Here is an 18854-nt window from a genome sequence, read left to right as displayed (position 1 = left end):
GATACTGATGTTTGTGACAAGCAGCTGGCGGGAGGTGTCCAAGGATGCTGCTTGAGATGAAAGGAAGCGTTTCAGATAACCCAGATCCTGGCCTATGTGAAAACGAACCAAGCGATACCAGACTTCCAGTATCTCTTTCGAAGCCGCGTTGCCAACTCTCTCGGCTTGCCAGTAGCGAGAGCCCGCTTTGGAAGATGTTGGCTCGCTTGTCGGTAATGCAGCGACGTCGCGTGCTTCTGAAGACAAGACATACTCGTAAATCATGTCTCTAAGTTCCCTTGGTAGTGTCGCAATTACAATCTTACATCGCTTTCGGCATGCAAACTCGTGGTCGGTGTCAATGCTCTTGGTGGCGGAGCGTCCAGACATGTTCATATCGCGTCGTGAGAGCCTTACACCAGTGGCGAAGCAGCCAAAATGAATCGCAGGCGCGTTTTTGGGCGCGAAAGTAGGATAGAGCGTCAAGATTACCAAAAGTGCCTGTCGCGATGAGAGCCGAGAGGCGGAAGGTCAGGGGCGAAGAGCGGGGTTATGTAGCACCTGCGCATTGGCGCAGGCACACCCACGACAGGCCGCATGGGTATTGGTCTTCTTTCGTTGGATTTGATCCACAACCAGTCCGTCGAAATCATGTGTCGTCCAGACTGGCGACTGTGGTTTCACTTCATGACAGCTTGGAGACAGGTTGTGTGTGATGCGTAGGCTACCTAAGGAGCTAGCTTGAAAGCTAATCACGCGTGATCACGTGCTTCTCGGCGCGTCGTTCCCCGCAGCTGTTCCAGGCCACCTGGTTGACACTCCAGGACTTCGCTCAGCTTTGCTCTCGGTAATTGCCATGTGACTTCGCGGGCTCTTCGCTCTGTACAACCGGACATAGATCGCGTCGACTGAGCAGCACCTCCACAACTTCCACAATCACTCCGAGAACCACACACTCTCGCGCGAGACTCAGATATGCCGAACACCAAGAAGGTGCCGAATGGCGATACGTAAGTGTAAGCCCTCCCAAGTGTTGGAAATGTATTGACGCATCGGCAGTCTGGAGCAACGCCTAAACCATTACCGTCAAGCGAAGCAGAACCGCACACAAGTCCTGTTGGCAGATGAGCAACGTATATGTGACAGACTCAACGAGATTCAGGCCGAGAAGATATTGCTCGAGGATGAGCTCGAAAGGAATCTGAGGCAACGTGTCGAAGATCGGGAGGGAGAGTCTCTTCTGCAGGAGCTGATGGCAATGGAGCAGAGCAAATGTCCCCCGCTGTGCGAAGCCATGCAGCTGAAACTGCCACGCGAAATTCGTGACATGATCTATGAGCATGTCGTGGGCCCTCCAGCCTGGCACAACAACAAACATACCGTACCTGTGGTAGCATCAAAGGACCTCGGTATCTCGGACGCCTTCAATCTCGTCAGCAACAGCATCGGTCTGTTCGCCAGCGGCGGATATGAGCATATCGAAAAGGAGACACGGCAGGAACTGGCAGAGTTTTGGTACACAAGAAGTACGTTCGACTTCTGCACGGACTTGCATCTCCTCAGAGCCTTCCTCAATGGAGTTGCTGCCGGTACTAGATACCAGGCCCTTGAGATAGTTCGCCAGATGGAGATTACAATCGACTGCAATGATGAGTTCGAGCCGGAAACCGAGCGAATTCTGACCCAGGCTTTGGCGGATCTCACACTACGGGTACAGCCGGCACGATTACGAATCTACCTACGCGACATCCAGGGTGTTGTGCGCTATAATGACGACCGGCTCCTGATCTTATTACACAACGTCAGACAACTGCTTCCGGACCTTCCTGGTTGGACGATCGAATTCGTTGTGCACATGGTTACGGATGACGGTCGATTATCGCGAGGGTGGAAAGATATCGTATCAGGGTATCACGTCAACCTGATGATACCCGGGAATGCAGAGATGTCACTCAGTGAGTGGTCGGACAAGTTCAGACAAGTAAGTGATGATCTGACCATGGCACCACTATACAAGCTCACTTTGGAAACGCAGCTTCGGAAAGAGCTTGAACGTTACTATGATGACACACTGAACGAATCAGACGACGAAAACGAAGAAGAGGATGAGGAGCCGGAAGAAGACGACACTGATGAAGAGCGCGATCAATACCTGCCTCTTGATAGAAATGAGCTTCTTGAACTTGAGAAAGAGTTGGAGTGGTGCCAGGAGGATCTGAAGATCTGGCGGGCCCGGGGTGCTTAGTGATATGTAGCTCCACTATTCATGGGTGGCAGCTTTCTATAGTCGCCAAGGGAGGATTACGAGCTACCTTTACTTACGAACAAGAGCCTCACGACTTCATGTTTTACCTTCTATCGCTTGGTGAAGGTCTCACTTGCTAGTGGCCTCATTTTGCCCGCACTTACCTGACCACTAGTCTGGTGGTACAATCCACTACTTATACCCAATCCTTCCACCAGATCTCCTTCTATCTTTAATCCACACCTTTATTCCATCGAAATATCTGCTCGACAATGGCAGCTACAACAGCATCTGCAAGCGCAAGCGAGCAGCTGCACGCGACATGCATAAAGTAAGTTCTCAATTTGGCATCCAGAGCACGCTGACAACTCTCTTCAGGGCACTCAAGGAGGAACACAAAATCCAGTTTCAGCTCGAAGCTTTGCATCTCAGGATCAAAAAGCTGCGCCGCCACGGCAGAGACCTCGATCTCAGGGCTGAAGCTGGTCAGAATGCTACAGAGGATGCTGTGCAAACATATGCGAAAGACTTATGCCTGAATATTTGTACCAAGGTTCACCAGACCTTCCCGCGCGAGATCAGAGACATGATCTACGGCTACATCACGGACTGCGAGGAATTGACGGTCTCCGAACTACCACCGCGCCCCTACTCACGCAAGGATGTGCGACGCTCGTATTTCTCTCAGACAGCCAGACCCAAGCTCGGCACCATTTCCCGAAACCAGACCCTGACTACTGGTGGCTGGCAGAATTCGTAGGTACCCAGATGGTACAAGAGCTTGGTGAAAACTACTATCGGTCCACCAGCTTCCAGTTCAAGAACAGTTTGGAAGTCATTCCCAAGTTCCGGATCACAGACCAGTGGAAGCTAGACTTCCTGCCTGTCTCTTTTGTCTCCATCGTAGAAGTGGTCATTACGTGCGATGGCCACAACTTCCAGGCATACAAGGAAAATCCATGGCATGAAGTACCGGAGCAGCCAGGCAGTATGTGGGACACCGTCGCTGACGATGAATGGGATACGCGCCGTCCCATTCTTAGTGGTAAGCTCGCTGACATTCCAACACCTGAGCTCCTCGTCTAACTGGAATCTCTCTTCGGGTTCAGGATTGGCACCGGAATTACCATCACCATCTACATGGGCCGTTACAAAGAGCGTTCAGACTTCGAGAAGCTACAGTTCATGACCGAGAACACGGTTCCCATACTTCTGCCAACTCTGCAGCGACTCCAACATGCTGGCTATAACGTTCGCTTCGCACTCAGCGTTCTTCGAGATCCACCCTGGGGCACCTCCTTCGGACGAAAGTTCGTGTCTCCATGGAATGCTGTATCTATAGAGGAAGTGTCGGAAAGCTTTTCGACGGTATGTTGATCCTAGTACGATGAAGAGACAACTCCTCGAGCGTTACTAACATGCTAAGTTCATCGAGTTGGAGAAGGCCGAGGACAGGGTAGCTGAGCTTCGCTATTGGGAAGATGACAACTTCAATGACGATGAATGAGAGAGAGGTGGCTTGAGGCGCCATGGGTATCTAAGGCACACAAAAGTGACTGGAGGTTGACTACAACCCTTATGGGTAGCCAAGATATAGGCGAATGTGCCCATCTTCGGGAGATGCGCAACTAGGCGGAAGAGTCACGGTACTTCTGCCTTTCCCTTTGTCAAAATCGAGCTCTTTCTTTCTCCCGATGCACACCTCTTAAGCCATAAGTTTCACAACTGTTCATAGTCATTACTGCTCTTCGAAAAATAAACAGCGAACTGTTTCAGGAAATTTGACAAGTGTGAAATTATAGCCATTGTAGGGTACCGTCACTTCTATCCTACGGTATTGCTGATTACCTATCGTGGCGAGCGACTTACAACTTCCGAGATATATACATACCGATCCAATCAGGTCTTCTTAGAAAGAGAAGTATCTTCAACACAAAAGCTCATAGCCATTCCCGCGGCTACTCCACAGCTTCATGATGGGGTCTCGCAGTTCACCCGGATGAAGACTTAATGACACAATAGTGGCGCGTGATTCCGTTCTCAGTCGCGAGGCAGATACACGACCTTTTCTCTCACTCACTCTCTAGTGATTGTTCTACCATAGATCTCACGACACAGGTCCTAAACTCCGTTTCAACCACACCTCAAGTCTGCGATTCAACCGAGAAGTAACTCCCTTCGATACTTGTCAACATGACCACCTCTTCACAGCCAAGAATGGAAGAGAAGGCTCTTTACGACGAATGCTATAAGTAAGTCTCCTAAGCCCACTGCGACAGGCAGTGAATAACAGAAGCTAGGCTGCTCTGCACAGAAGACAAGCTTGAACAATAGCATAAAGAGGAAGAAGCGCGACTTGAAGCACACAAAACGCAGCTCCAACCCTCCGACCATCTCCTCAAGGCCTCGTACGTCACCTCAGCATTCTCTGAAGAGCTACTGGAGAAGTGGTACCGCACGAGCACGTTCGACCTACTAAATCACTTCTCCAAGATTGGGGCGTTGTGAACCATGGATGCGGGAAACTTTGGTGTCATACCGGCTGACTACATCCGCAACATCTCGATGTACATACCTTTGTCTACCTATGACTTTGAAGGCATAGTCGCGCCCCCGCACGCGGAGCAGTTGGTCAAGTCGCATCGAAGGCTCCTTGCAGATATGGAAGCTATTCTTGGATTCAGGTCTGGCACGAAAATTGTCTTGCACATGGCTGTCGAGCGTGCGTTCTTGCCGGGTACACAGGGAAAAGAAGAGTGGGAGTGCGAAGCTGTTGTTCCGGTCATTCTACCGACTATGCGCAGGCTGGCTGCTGCTGGTACGAAGGTGAAGTTGTGTCTTGAGGATGATCGGCGTCTAGGCGCAATTATAGCAAAGAGAGCTGCGTAGTATACGGCGTCAACTCGGATGTCGGTGGAGTGGACTTCGTAACCATTCTCCAATGGTTGGCGGTAAGCATGCTCCCCCTTTGCTTCCCCCATTTCTATTCCAAACGGGTATGTTTCCTTCTTCCAAGGGTACGGTGGCTCAATTATACAGCTGACGGCTGGCGTAAGCGGAGTATGCTGGCGATCGCAAGTGATGCAGGGTCCAGACCGCAGATGCAGGGCGTGAGTACCTGAATAAGCGATCAGCAGCACCCTGATAGACAATAGTACGACTTCTTGGGATACGAACATAACCTTACTATGTTTCTCTTCAGTCCGCAGCAAATAACAGATTATGTGCATCGTGATGTACGAGATTCCCAGGACAGATGAGATTGGTGGTGTGGGAGCTTGTACATGCGTGCACCTTCGCAAGCGTGCTTTGAGGTACACCAGCGAGCTCATGCGTACGCATCTTGCACGGTGCATGATCAAACTAACAATGATCACAGAGCCCTCTCCGAAGAAAGCATGCGCAAAGCGCGGGTTGCAAGACTACAACAAGAGCTTGCAAATCTAGAGCAAGACCTCGCCAGCACTACTCCAACAACACAAGACGCAATCGAGCAGCTCGCCAAAACAGAATGCCAGCAGCTTACCAACAACATCATGACCAAACTACCACGTGAGATCCGTGATATGATCTACTTCCATCTCAGCACACAAGATCGCGAGCTCATCGAGCGCGAGCATTTCCGGACGACCCTGGATCCGCTGACGAGGCTCTACTCCTACGACTTCGACAGATGGAAAGCACAACACTTCCCCGCGCACTACTGGGACACCGATTACGTTGGCCAGCCCTTCTACCGCGAGCTTGTAGAGAACTACTACCGAACAAGTACCTTCCTCTTCGGCGACGACCCAGGAGTAATGAAGCGTTTCCTCAACGCGGACGAAATGAAACTAGGCATTCCTCCCAAAGCACTGGTATCCAGCATTGAGATCGGCCTGAACGCTGTCTCGCATGACCGTGGTTCGTTCCGCGCTTACATGTTTGGCATACCCAAGTCACCGGAGCGTATGCGAGAGGCTCTCGACGGCATCCTCGAACTGAAGCCTGGGGCTAGGATTGTGATTCGTTTCGTGACAGAGGCGAAGACTAGGGAGGCAAGGGATGAGCATTGCAAGGGAGCGATGGCGATGCTGTTTGATGATGCGCAGGTGGAGAAGATGAAGATGTATAAGGTTAAGTTTGTGGTTGATGAGGGACAGGTTTGGGATTTGGCGGAGGCGATGAGGGAGGAGTGGATGGGTATTCATGGGTGATAACTTGCTGCATACAACAACGATCCTATGTTCAGTCTACACGTCAAACGATTGTTGGGCATACGAGAGTGACGATGGACAACACGCAAGGAGTGCGGAAAGGGAAAGCTGCCCAAGGCCGCTAGCGTGTAATCGCCGCCCGTTCTGATTGGTCAAAGCCAACGCCGTTAGGGTCCGGGGGAAGGAGCACCCCGCCATGGCAGAAATTGTTATCGCGACACCCTTCAGTGCATGTTTTCACGCGTCAAACTCTTTTCCAGCAGCTACAAACCTCAATTTCAACCTCTCAATCTCTTTAGACGCGTTTCAATCCCATATCGCAAGATGGCTGGCGTTCCTAGCACTTACGATGGTGCGCATTTTCCGTCCCGTGCTCATCTGGCCAATTACTTACCCGGTATACAGCGCCCGTCCATATTGCCGTCATAGGCGGCACTGGCATTTCCTCTCTGCCAGGCTTCACCCTCGCCGCGACTCTCGATGTCGATACACCATGGGGCAAGCCATCATCCCCCATCTCCATCCTACAACATCCATCACCTTCGACCGGCAAGCCCATTCCTATCGCGTTCATCTCGCGACATGGCCTTCACCACGAACTTGCGCCGCATGAGGTCAAGAACCAGGCCAACATAGCCGCGCTGCGACACATCGGTGTGCGCACCATCATCGCCTTCTCCGCCGTTGGATCGCTGCAAGAAGAAGTACGACCGCGCGACTTTGTCATCCCCGACCAAATCATCGACCGTACAAAGGGCATCCGACCGTTCACCTTCTTCGAGGGCGGCATGGTTGGACACGTCGGCTTTGGCGACCCCTTCGATAAGCAACTCTCCAAGATCGTTAGCCAGTGCGGACACGCGCTGGAGGGAGACGGCATCACACTTCACGAGAAGGGACTCCTCATCTGCATGGAGGGGCCGCAATTCAGCACACGCGCAGAGTCGAACCTGTACCGTTCGTGGGGTGGCAGCGTCATCAACATGTCTGCTCTGCCCGAGGCAAAGCTCGCGCGCGAGGCTGAGATCGGATACCAGATGATTTGCATGGCAACAGACTACGACTGCTGGAGGGGCGACGGCTCAGAGGACGTCAATGTAGAGATGGTCATGGCACACATGAAGGCAAACGCCGAGAACGCCAGGCGGTTCGTTGGCGCGGTGCTGAACGAGCTCAGCAAGGAGGAGCACACGGAACAGGTGCTTGCTAAGCATCTCGATGGACAGATGAGATTCGCAGGCGCCATGACGAAGAAGGAGGGACGCGGGTCAGAGGCCGAGAAGAAGCTTCAATGGCTCTTCCCTGGCTACTTCGACTGAACGACATCTGCCAGCAAGCGTGCCATTGACAAAGGCGCATGACATGTGACTACGATGTACTCCGATATTAGGAACGCGGAGATACCTACCCCGATCAAGAACCTGTGCATGCGCCCGACGACTGACCAAGGTTCTGGAGGTAAGATGCAGCCAGAGACGCCTATTACGGCAGGTCGATAGCAATGGTTACTCCAAAACTCCAAACAGACCTCCATGTTTACATCATGGAACATATGCATTAGCGGTATCGATAACTATCCGTCGCCAGCAGCCCGTTAGACATCCGCGGGCACTTGTCAAGCTCGATCTCACGATTCTTTCCCTTAGCACCTTCCTTTCTCGTCTATGATCTGCATTGCTACCTGCCGCAATCGCATGTGCAGCTTCCAGCCTATACAATGAACTCTCGATGTATTTGCAATTCTGAGGAATAGTTGAGTAAGAAAAACGGGCTTACGGACTGCTCGAGTATCCTGCTCGGGTGACACCGGTGTATTACGCTGATCAGGTACCAGGGTGTGGCGAGTCAATCAGCTGAACAGTACCTGCATGCCAACCATTATCTCGCAACAACGGGCCCAACTTGAAGGGTGACACCGCATACCTGTATTTCTTATCATGCAGATCGATACACTTCCGGGACCGGATTTGAATTTGCACCGCGGGGAAGACGCGCGCGCAGCATAATCCTGGTCTGACATGGGTGCACGACGGCAGTCCTCCTCGGGTTACCACGGGAAGCATGACTATAAGACACATGATATCGTGCACAGTACTGAAGCAGCTCTTGCTCGATCTCGCATTCACTCGTCACTCTCCTACCGAAAGGTAGCATTTGCGACCGTCATCATGGTTTCGGCGTGGTTTCTAACAAAGGTCTTTGTGGCTTTTGCGCCACTGACGACGACCGTCTACGCGCAGTACAACGTCACCACACCTGAACTACCTCTGTTGCTGGATGCTACCGCAGATGATTTGGCTGCTGGTCTTGAGGCTGGAGACTTTACAAGTTTGGATTTGGTCCAGGTATATTCCCAGTTTTCTTTGCACACATATGGAAAGGCATGGATGTACCTTGACCTGCTTCGCTGACCTTTTGTAGGCTTACGTGGGACGCATCATCGAAGTCAACAAGACCCTACATGCGGTATTGGAGATCAATCCAGATGCATGGATGATTGCGAAAGAGTTGGATGAGGAGCGAGCTTGTGGAAAGCTTCGTGGGTAAGTCATCCTCCAAGAAATCGCAGGATCGTTTGCTAAGTGAATGTAGTCCTCTCCATGGACTCCCGATTCTCATCAAGGACAACATCGCTACCGCTGATGAAATGAACAACACTGCTGGATCTTGGTCGCTAATGGGTGCTAAAGTCCCACGTGACGCTACTGTCGCAGCAAAACTTAGGGAAGCTGGTGCCATCATCCTCGGCAAGGCCAATCTGTCACAGTGGGCCAATTTTCGTTCATCAAACTCTTCAAATGGGTGGACTGCTCGAGGTGGTCAAACGTATGGCGCATATTATCCTGGTCAAGACCCGAGCGGCAGCAGTAGTGGCAGCGGTGTCGCTGCTAGTCTTGGTCTCGCTTTTGGAACGCTCGGCTCAGAGACTGATGGATCCATCATTTCCCCCAGCCAGATCAACAACGTTGTCGGCATCAAGCCTACTGTCGGACTTACAAGCAGAGCTCTTGTCATTCCGATCTCTGAGCATCAAGACACCGTTGGACCAATAGCCCGCACGGTCAAAGATGCAGCTTACATTCTCCAAGCCATCGCTGGACCTGACAGTTACGACAACTACACATCTGCTATTCCCTGGGCGAGCAACGCCACCAATGCCACCAAGCCAGACTACGTTGCTGCGTGCACCCTGGATGCGTTGGATGGAAAGCGCATCGGGGTACCTCGCAACGCTATCGGCACACCCAATCCCCAATCAGCGCCCATCTTTGCTGCCTTTACAGCTGCTCTCGACACCCTCCGCTCCGCCGGTGCCGTCGTTGTCGACAACACCAACTACACCGCCTGGGACCAGTATCTCGAATCTAACGCAGAGGGCATCGTTCTTTACGGCGACTTCGTTCCCAACCTAGCGCACTACCTTGAGCAGCTCACATACAATCCTAACGACGTGCAAAGCCTGGAAGACGTCCGGAACTTCACTCAAAACTTCCCCGCCGAAGACTACCCCGACAGAGACACTGCGGACTTCGACAGCTCCATCGCGCAATCACATAACTTCTCCAACACCGACATAGAATTCTGGGAAGCCTACCAAGAAGACCTCTACTTCGGTGGTGAAGGCGGCCTCCTCGGTGCACTATCTACATACAACCTTGACGCCGTCGTCGTTCCTTCGCTTTCTGCATCTGGCATCTCCGCCATCATTGGTGGACCTATTGTCACTGTCCCTCTTGGTGCGCTGCCGCCCAACACAACGGTCGTCACGAACTCACGGGGTGATTTGAATGCCACAGCACCAAATATCCCATTTGGAATCTCTTTTGCTGGTGCGCTATGGAGTGAAGAGAGTCTGATTGGCTTTGCGTATGCGTTTGAGCAAAGGACTATGATGAGGACGAAGATCATGCCGTACATCCAACCTAGTATTGAGATTGAGAATGTGGTTGGTAGTTATTAGGTCGAACGCATTATGACCAAGCGGAGGACTGTGGTGCGGGCCAAGGTTGAACCGTATAGTCAGCGTAGTGGTGAGACGGGGGACACGGTCGGTATTTACTGGCTCGGAGGCGGAGCAATACGTATGAACTTACATGAATATTGTAGAGTGTTCGGAATGATGTTTTTGAGGTCGGTAGGTGGTTGCCCCCGAATGTCCGATGTTGGTTCTCGTGTCAAACCCACCGGTTCTGAGTTCAGCAAGAACGTTCACACAGCTTCGGGATTAAGCGGACTTAGCTTATACCGGCTGACAGAACGAACATGGTGTGAGACTTAAGTGGTTCAATCTTACTGCTGTATACGACGTAAGGTTAGTGTCATGCCGAATATGTTCATGGATTTATGTCTTTGCAGGCCTTCGCGGTGGACGTGATTAGATATAAATATGGGAGGAGACAGCTTCCATCACCAACAACGAAACCATCAGTTCACACTACCAACCTAGCTATAGATCAATCGTCTCTTTTCAACAATCTTTCCGTAAATTCAGAGCATTCGACCAACAATGTCTTCTGAAATCCAGCAACTAGAGCACATCCGCAAAGTCGCCATCATCGGCGTAAGTCCCTCCAAACCCCATCAACTTCCATCCAAACCACTAAAAACCACCATCAGGCCACCGGACAAATCGGTTCCCACATACTCACGCACCTCCTCAACACCTCTAAACACCAAGTCACCGCCCTGACCCGACATACCAGCACTGCCACCCTCCCCACCAACCCCAACCTCACCGTCATCAAAGTCGACTACTACGACGACACAGCCCTCACCTCCGACCTCAGTGGCCATGACTTCCTCATCATAACCCTCTCCGCACGCGCCCCATCCAATCTCCACCCCCGCATCGTGTCCTGCGCCGCCGCCGCCAAGATCCGTTGGATCATGCCTAATTACTTTGGCTACGGCATCGGAAACCGTGCAATCAGTGGCAAGGCTGAAATACCTGCCAACTTCGAGCGCTTCATTGATGATGTGAAGAGCACGCCTGGTGTAGATTACACAGCGCTTGTATGCGGGTTTTGGTACGAGTTCAGTCTCGCAATGGGGGAACCGTGGTTTGGATTTCGCATTAGGGAGAGGAGTGTGACGATGTATGGGGATGGGATGAAGAAGGTTAATGTGAGTACGTGGGATGCTTGTGGGAGGGCGGTTGCGGGGTTGTTGTCGCTTTCCGTCACGGCGGATGATGCTGAGAGTGGTGTTGCGTTGGAGAAGTGGAAGAATGAGGGGGTTTACATATCTTCTTTCCTTATTTCTCAGCGCGATATCCTGGATAGTTTACACCGAGTGCTGGGCACGAAGGATGAGGACTGGACGATTAAGTTCGAGGATGTGGAGAAGAGGTTTGGAGATGGGATGAGGGAGTTGGGAGAGGGGAAGATGTTGGGGTTTGCGAAGGCGCTTTATGCGGGGGTTTGGAGGAGCGAGGGGGCTGATTATGAGACGAAGGGGGGTTTAGATAATGTGGAGTTGGGGATGGAGAAGGAGGATTTGGATGGGGCGACGAAGAGGGCGGTTGAGATGGCGATGGGGCCAATGGGGAATGTTGAGGGGCAGTTCAAGTAAAGGGACTTTGGTGAGATGTGGAGTTGTGCCATTGCAAATTGAGCAAAGGAAAGCGCGATGATGAGATCGCAGATTGTAAGTTGTGTAGCTAAATTCGATGATGTTGCGGAAGGAACGATGATGATGTACCATCGGCCATCATGGTTTATGCCCTGATCATTCGGCGTCTACCCCACCTACATCCTCTCGTTAGCATCTGCCTTCCCTCGCTCATTTAAGACAACTTACCAAGATTGCTCCTAGTCGATACGCCTATCTCAGACGCCTACCCTTCTCTATTTTCCCCTCGCTCACAGGTGAACCAAAAACATTCCATTGCGTGGAGCTTCCGCGCATCTGCCAGACCGGTTCTTCGTCATTCTTGTCATACGATTTCCTCTCCTTCCAGTCTTTCCACCGCTCGCGCAGCGATCTCTTCTCTTTGATTTCCGGCTCGGGGGCTGCGAGGAGGGTGGCGATGGTTGATGCTGGGACGCCACTGCCTGTGTGACGCGCTTGTGCGAGCGCAGAAGCAGTCTGGGGATTGACAGGTGCTCCAGTTGCGGTTTTGCCATATTGCGGCGGTGGCTTACGTGAAGGCTTGGGGTCGTAGGATATTGGTAGGTCTGGGTCTGGACTCGGTTTTGTGCTCGATGATGTTGGGGTCGATGCCGCAATCTCCTTCGCCTGCTCGCTTTCCTTGGAATCCATGTCGTGGGCGGGCCACACGCGCAATGCCAGCGTGTGTAAGATGATAAGTACGTCAACTGTTCGCAAAATACAGACACAGCAATCTGACGATGCTCATGTAGGCAGCACAGCGACCACGTTACATGTTATCTTTCAGCTTTAGCGAGTTGAGGTAGTTCTTGGCTTGGGTCTGCAGTCAGCATCGTATGATCGATGCATCCTGTCACCTGCTGGTGCCGAACACCCGAATGCGAAAGAAACATGTGCGATGATAGGCCGCGATGGGCGGCGCCGAGAACCCCGAGTCGCGTCTCAGACTTCGTAAGGTATTAGACCTGACATCAGCCACGATGCAGGATCCTACCTGAGTAGGTATGAAGTCGCGATGGTCACGATATCGGAAGGACGATGGTGTTGATAGCGCGCGATATTGATGACGCCATGTACTCCATTTGTCAAAGCTTCGGTGGCGGAAGCTCTCCGCCACCCCTCCGCATCATCTCGAACCCGCCGAGGAACAATTACTCCACCATAACAACGACCACCACCTTCCGTGAAACGAATCCATATGCGCTTCCCTTCCTTCCCAACATTTCTCCGCGCCTTCCACACGGTCACCAACACAACAAGCGCTTTCATTCGATCGAGTCCTGCTAACACCCTCGGTCGCACTATCTACAACACGCCACAGCGCGCAGTCATATACCGTTCAATGCCAAATATCCCCTTCTTGGGTGCCCTTTTCGGATCTTCAAGCAGTATGGCGGACAACTCAAACTACCCGGTTCAGAAGCCTGAGGGCGAGTGGCAGGCACAGCTATCGCCTGGTGCGTCAAATCCCCTTCTCTTCACCAACGCATAGTCACTAACATGACGATAGAGCAATTCCGCATCCTCCGAAAGAAAGGCACCGAGATGCCCGGCTCCAGCACATACGACAAGCACTACCCCGACGCCGGTGTCTACAAGTGCACCGGTTGCGACGCGCCTCTCTACAAGGCAAACCACAAATTCGACTCTGGCTGCGGGTGGCCCGCGTTCTGGGATGCAGTACCTGGCGCTGTGGGACAGAAGCCTGACCCAGGTCTTGGCATGATGAGGACGGAGATTGTTTGCAATAACTGTGGGGGTCACTTGGGACATATCTTCAAGGGCGAAAGGTTTGGCAATCCCAAGGATGAGAGACACTGTGTGAATGGTGTGTCGATTAACTTCACTCCTGAGGATAAGAACTGAAAATCGGAATTATGAATTGGAAGAGTTGAGTGGTGTACATATGGGGGTGTAGTACTAGGTGTATTGGTGACGACGAAATGAGAGACGACGTTGATCAATGCCTCTGACGAACATAAGTATGACTTGTTGCGGTTGTTAGTACGATCTGTGACTTTTAAGCAAACCGGATGCTTTTATCACAGGTCACGGCACATGGTGCTGATAGCAAACGTCGGTCGCCGTTATATCTGTCGACTTCTTTGCCGCATACAACTGATGACGGAGAAGTACAACATGGCATCCGACAGCGAAGACTACGATAGGACCGATGAAATCGACGGTTGCGCCACGTGTATGAAGGAATGGACCATCACGTGTACGGGCTGCAACAACATCAAATACTGTTCAGAAGCTTGTCAACAACAAGATGCAGAACAGCACAGTACTATATGCAACATATCTAAGGACTTTCAAACCCGACCAAGCGACAAGCACTTTCGAGCCCTTTATTTCCTTGCCGACAAGCCCAAATCACGATTCATCTGGCTTCTCATGGAGGGAGCACGTCGCACCTGGAAACCCAATCCTACCGATCTTGCCAAGTATGTACCAGGATCACCTTCGTCGGAGGACTCGTTCATAACATATCATGGTGGTGGCCAGGTTGGGCGTGTTCACGCGTATGATCCTCGTAATGGACAAGAGTCAGGGGACGTGGATTGCACTTCATTGGGTCCGTTACTGGCATGGGCCATGGAGATCACTCTTTACTAGACGTCTAAGGGAATGCCGGAAACACGATATCGGAATTATCATCCTCTCAGTTCCCGAAAGGGTTTATGGGTACGTGTAACAGTAGGATCATCATGGGCCTTCATATCTAACGATAATTGACCATACCCTAGTAGCTACAAGCCAAAGGACTTCTTAGTGATCTTGACGATAATCATACACGCCATTCACCAATCTAGCTGGTTTCATCACAAAGTAGTTCACAGTGCATTCGCGCACATCGTTGAACAAATGCACTGCCTTCTTACATACCTCAACAGCTGCAGCAGCAACCACCACCACTGTGCAACCGCAAACACAAACCATTGTTACTTGCATCCTTGCAACCCGCCATCATGTCCCGCTACCGCCTCAGCAATGTTTTCAACGATCAATACGCGTACAACTACACCACGCTGCCAAATCCAGACCCTGAAACCGAATGCTTCATCTGCAAGACGCCATACTTCCCAAACGACGCAGAAGGCTGCCAAGCAATCCAGCTCCATCCCTGCGGCCATATCATCGGACGCGAATGCTTCGGTGAGTGGATCAGCCGGGCACCGCAATCATGCCCGTACTGGTCACACCACCTCCCTCCCACTCTAAAGGCCTCGGCCTCAGAAGATAGCCTTGAAGTCAAGTTTCTACGTTGGGTGGTGCATACCCCATGGATAACTTCCCTCAACGACCACCACGACTTCCTCCTTGAGGTCCTTGACCACCTCGAGTGGCGTCAACACGCACTGCGTGCCGTGAAAGCGCTGGCTGAAGGTACTCTCACAGACGAGGACGTCAATTTGCTAACCAAGGTTTCTCTCCTTACATTCATGGACCCAATCTTTCGCCGTGGCATATATGGAACCATTTTCCTTTTCTTAGTGGGCCACCATATGCAACTTTACTTCGAGTTGTTATACAAATGGGCGCTTTTGGAAGGGTTGTGTGGTGGCATTTGGAAAGCTATTGTCGTGGTTTGGTGGTTGGGCGCATTGCACGCGTACGCTTATTCTACGATTACGTGGTGGGTGTTGAAGTTGGGAGTGCGGCAGAGTAGTGCCAGTAAGCGAATTGTGCTTGTAGGGATGCAGAAGTAGGCTTGCAGGATTTTTTGATTTGAAAAGAAGTCTAGAAGAAAAGAAGGTGTGTATGTACAAAGATATAGTTGTGAAGGTTACGGGGCTGCGTAGATTCGAGATCCCCAAATTTTTGGAGGCGTTCACTGACGCTTGACGTACTCGACCGGACCATCGTACTTGTCCTTTCCAATAAGGTAATAGTAACCCATCGCAAAGACAACAAGAACCGCGAACATGACTATGGACCAGTTCATGTCTGCCAGAGAAGGGTTCGGTATCTCGGGGAAGCAGATCAACACAATAGCCAGGGAAAGGTATGTGATGGCGATGAGGTTAACGATAAGACCCGCTTTGCCGAGATCGAATTTGGAAGGAAGGAGTGGTTCTCCGAGAACTCGTTTCCTGATCATGCAGCCGATGACGATGATGTTGGCAGTGAAGATACCAAGACCTCCTAGCGCAATGACGATGTTGAAGGCGATTGCGGAGCCGATGTTGATCAAACTCAGAAGTGCGGTTCCTACGAGAGTTGCAATGACGGAGTTGACGGGGATGTCCCAGCCCGGTGGTACCTAGGATCAAGATCAGCGAAAGGATCAGGAAGCGGGAAGGACAATCCTACATAAGCGAACCAGTTGGAGAACGGGAGACCTTGATCACGGGCGAAGGACCAGAGTTGACGGGATGAAGCTGTCACCTGGTTGACCGAGCTGAACATGAGCAATGAGCAGATGAGCACCACCAGAATATTGGTGGCTACAATAGATCCCGTCGCATTCAACAAAATCTGGATCCACGGCTGGCCGAGCGGGGTGGCGAGAAGCGTGTCGAGGTCGTTGCCAAGGGTGGAGAAGACCGTGACAGTCATGATGAAAGCCAATGAGTAGTTCACGACAGCTGTTGAGACCATAGCCCGTGGACTGACCCACGCAGCGTCCTTGACCTCCTCAGCGAGATGGACAGCCAAGTCAGGATCTCCAAGAGTAAGGATAGGACCAAGAATACCGACGAGAGTCGCAAGACCAGTATTACCCCAGCCACTGGGGTCTTCGAAATGGGTCCATGTGGTAGTGACATCCGAGCGCTCGCCCATGACCCAGAGTACGACGACGAAGGCGAAGAAACCGAACACATGAAGGACAAGTCCGAATCCTTCCAGTAAGGGAAGCTTCCTGACCAGGACAGTGTTGCACAGGATCGAGAATGTAGTGATGGCGATGGACAGGAGGGTGCTATGCCAGCCTTGGATGACATAGGATGGCTTGTTAAGCACGATCAGAGCTGTGAACTGATCTGCAACCGCGAAGGCCGTACCAGCCATACCTGTTTGCCATGCAATGACACACAGCCATCCTGAAATGATCGGTTAGTACTGTACACATGCTGTACTCAACAACAGATAGCATACCGGTGATGTAGCTGAGTATTTTTTGATATTTCCTGGGTGCCAGTTCCGATATCCAATGATATTGCCCACCAGCTGTTGGTGCCCTATAATTGTGTTAGCGAGACGCATGGACGCCTGATCAATGTCACTGTCACTTACATAGACACCATCTCTGCTAATGAAAGCGTGACGAAGAACATGCCGAAGCAGACAACGACAAGTAACCAGATACCGCCAGCAGCTCCTCCATTGTAGAGTGAGATTCCGATACCACTAAAACAATGTCAGCGGTCTTCTTCATCAACCAGTACGAGTATCATACATCAATGCGTATTCCCATGTGCTGCCAAGGAGCACAGCGAAACCAAAGATAGTCAAGAACTTGAATTGCCGCTGATCTCTTGTAAGTAAATCGGAAGTTCTCCGGCGGGCGTTTTCCAACATACCCTCAACTCCTGCAGCTTGCCCATGCGATCCATATCGCTCTCATCGCTACGTGTGCCATACTTCTCACCCACGGCGGTCTGGTTCGCCAGCTCGATGCTGGTAGGAGAGTCGATCACCTCCGAAGGACCCTTCATCATGCTGTCGTTCATTGTCGCGATGCGTGCATGCCACAAGTAGATGGAGGAGTGTAGTCGGTAACCAGTAATCAGAAGAAAAGAAATTCGACAGGGTGGTTCCGATGTCTGCTGCGGGACGTACTATCCCATTCGAGAGAGTGGCGCTGGGTGGAGCAAACGTGCTCAGCTGTCTCGTTCGCTTGGAGACACTGCAGGTTATCTGGTACGTAATGTTGGGAACCAGAACGATCTGGAGGATCAGATTGGAGACCGGGGGCCTGGCGCATGCCACGAGCTTGTTCGCGTGTTCGCAGCTTCTCAGGTAGGAGTGGGACTCTCTGGACGCACTGGACAGGTTCAATATGCTCCGTAGCACGTATTGTAGGATCTAGATGCTCCTCGCTTATGCGCAGAGAAATGGCAGTCACAGAAGGACCGGCTTGTGCCGCAGAACTGCCGTCGATCCAGGATCATGACGGGTCGGGAAGCCCACGCGTGGGATGGCTGCTCGACTGCGCATTTCTCCTGCGTCGGAGATTTAACCAGATCGGAACATTGTCTTTGGCGAATGCAAGCATGATGACACAGTGACATGTTGATCTGCAACATCTTCATGAAACTGCCATGCGTGAAATGCAGCCAGATACACGATGCGAAGATCGAAGATGGGGACAGTGGAGCGGTACATGTGAAATTAGAGAACGTTCTGAATGATGGTGTGGGGTGCGTGGCGCCGACGGGACGGCTGGTGGACTTCTGGAGACTTCGGGCCTTTAGCGCAGGGAAATGCTTGAGTCAGCCCGGGCCGCTGGCCGCGCATGTCAGGACTCGAGAACAGCGTTGGGAGCTAACGATCAGACCACGTCGATTCCGTTCACAAATACTTCCACGAGTGAAGCGAGCCGAATACAAATTGGCGTGATCTGGTCTTCTGCGCGCAGTAAATCTCTGACGTGAGAAGCACCGAGAGTCTTATCGTAGACTCGCCGTCTCCCGTACAGCCCCAAATACCCGGTGGTAGCGGGCTGCGGGAATTCCGTGCTCTTCGTTTTATGTATGTACAGTAGGGCCGTACTGCATACTTGCTGCTCCTCTATATACAGGCACGACACGGTTCGGTCAGTGCTCGGCCGGTTGCGCACGAGGAGAAATCGATCGGGATTGGATGCTGGGAATCAT

General features: G+C 51.8%; 11 protein-coding genes across 11 annotated transcripts; 9 read left to right on the top strand and 2 right to left on the bottom strand.

The window, feature by feature from the left end:
* Positions 1-776: 776 nt before the first annotated feature.
* Positions 777-2466, top strand: BKA58DRAFT_4340 (uncharacterized protein). The gene is made up of 3 exons (XM_046173240.1): positions 777-989; positions 1039-1960; positions 2015-2466. The coding sequence occupies exons 1-3, from the start codon at positions 955-957 to the stop codon at positions 2222-2224; spliced, it is 1167 nt and encodes a 388-aa protein (XP_046030433.1). The 5' UTR covers positions 777-954; the 3' UTR covers positions 2225-2466.
* A 30-nt stretch (positions 2467-2496) lies between these two features.
* BKA58DRAFT_433331 (uncharacterized protein) lies at positions 2497-3310 on the top strand (the record flags this gene model as incomplete). The annotated part of the gene is made up of 3 exons (XM_046173176.1): positions 2497-2555; positions 2603-2980; positions 3034-3310. The coding sequence occupies 3 exons, from the start codon at positions 2497-2499 to the stop codon at positions 3308-3310; spliced, it is 714 nt and encodes a 237-aa protein (XP_046030432.1).
* Positions 3311-5378: 2068 nt separating this feature from the next.
* Positions 5379-6637, top strand: BKA58DRAFT_371766 (uncharacterized protein). Its single transcript, XM_046169058.1, has 2 exons — positions 5379-5538; positions 5604-6637. Exons 1-2 carry the CDS (start codon positions 5447-5449, stop codon positions 6418-6420), a joined length of 909 nt encoding a protein of 302 aa, XP_046030431.1. The 5' UTR covers positions 5379-5446; the 3' UTR covers positions 6421-6637.
* BKA58DRAFT_4132 (S-methyl-5'-thioadenosine phosphorylase) lies at positions 6611-8089 on the top strand. The gene is made up of 2 exons (XM_046172405.1): positions 6611-6772; positions 6826-8089. The coding sequence occupies exons 1-2, from the start codon at positions 6652-6654 to the stop codon at positions 7737-7739; spliced, it is 1035 nt and encodes a 344-aa protein (XP_046030430.1). The 5' UTR covers positions 6611-6651; the 3' UTR covers positions 7740-8089.
* Positions 8090-8588: 499 nt separating this feature from the next.
* On the top strand, positions 8589-10381 carry BKA58DRAFT_433327 (amidase signature domain-containing protein; the record flags this gene model as incomplete). Its single annotated transcript, XM_046173175.1, has 3 exons — positions 8589-8765; positions 8842-8963; positions 9013-10381. 3 exons carry the CDS (start codon positions 8589-8591, stop codon positions 10379-10381), a joined length of 1668 nt encoding a protein of 555 aa, XP_046030429.1.
* Positions 10382-10630: 249 nt separating this feature from the next.
* BKA58DRAFT_4309 (uncharacterized protein) lies at positions 10631-12165 on the top strand. The gene is made up of 3 exons (XM_046173077.1): positions 10631-10727; positions 10777-10981; positions 11038-12165. The coding sequence occupies exons 2-3, from the start codon at positions 10928-10930 to the stop codon at positions 11989-11991; spliced, it is 1008 nt and encodes a 335-aa protein (XP_046030428.1). The 5' UTR covers positions 10631-10727; positions 10777-10927; the 3' UTR covers positions 11992-12165.
* Positions 12092-12874, bottom strand: BKA58DRAFT_4122 (uncharacterized protein). Its single transcript, XM_046172339.1, has 2 exons — positions 12220-12874; positions 12092-12167 (listed from the first exon to the last, which is right to left on the bottom strand). The coding sequence occupies exon 1, from the start codon at positions 12679-12681 to the stop codon at positions 12244-12246; it is 438 nt and encodes a 145-aa protein (XP_046030427.1). The 5' UTR covers positions 12682-12874; the 3' UTR covers positions 12092-12167; positions 12220-12243.
* An 81-nt stretch (positions 12875-12955) lies between these two features.
* On the top strand, positions 12956-13992 carry BKA58DRAFT_4136 (Mss4-like protein). Its single transcript, XM_046172430.1, has 2 exons — positions 12956-13487; positions 13541-13992. The coding sequence occupies exons 1-2, from the start codon at positions 13229-13231 to the stop codon at positions 13894-13896; spliced, it is 615 nt and encodes a 204-aa protein (XP_046030426.1). The 5' UTR covers positions 12956-13228; the 3' UTR covers positions 13897-13992.
* A 177-nt stretch (positions 13993-14169) lies between these two features.
* BKA58DRAFT_433323 (uncharacterized protein) lies at positions 14170-14649 on the top strand (the record flags this gene model as incomplete). Its single annotated transcript, XM_046173174.1, has 1 exon — positions 14170-14649. One exon carries the CDS (start codon positions 14170-14172, stop codon positions 14647-14649), a length of 480 nt encoding a protein of 159 aa, XP_046030425.1.
* A 176-nt stretch (positions 14650-14825) lies between these two features.
* Positions 14826-15994, top strand: BKA58DRAFT_4251 (uncharacterized protein). Its single transcript, XM_046172914.1, has one exon. It carries the CDS (start codon positions 15003-15005, stop codon positions 15741-15743), a length of 741 nt encoding a protein of 246 aa, XP_046030424.1. The 5' UTR covers positions 14826-15002; the 3' UTR covers positions 15744-15994.
* On the bottom strand, positions 15805-17834 carry BKA58DRAFT_4101 (amino acid/polyamine transporter I). The gene is made up of 6 exons (XM_046172195.1): positions 17559-17834; positions 17435-17505; positions 17272-17385; positions 17134-17216; positions 16348-17078; positions 15805-16297 (listed from the first exon to the last, which is right to left on the bottom strand). Exons 1-6 carry the CDS (start codon positions 17706-17708, stop codon positions 15866-15868), a joined length of 1581 nt encoding a protein of 526 aa, XP_046030423.1. The 5' UTR covers positions 17709-17834; the 3' UTR covers positions 15805-15865.
* Positions 17835-18854: the final 1020 nt, after the last annotated feature.

Source organism: Alternaria rosae (genome assembly GCF_020736505.1).
Source record: "Alternaria rosae strain MPI-PUGE-AT-0040 chromosome Unknown BKA58scaffold_1, whole genome shotgun sequence".
NCBI classification, from domain to species: domain Eukaryota; kingdom Fungi; phylum Ascomycota; class Dothideomycetes; order Pleosporales; family Pleosporaceae; genus Alternaria; species Alternaria rosae.
The sequence above is the reverse complement of the archived record's forward strand: the minus strand, read 5'-3'. Positions and strand labels throughout refer to the sequence as shown.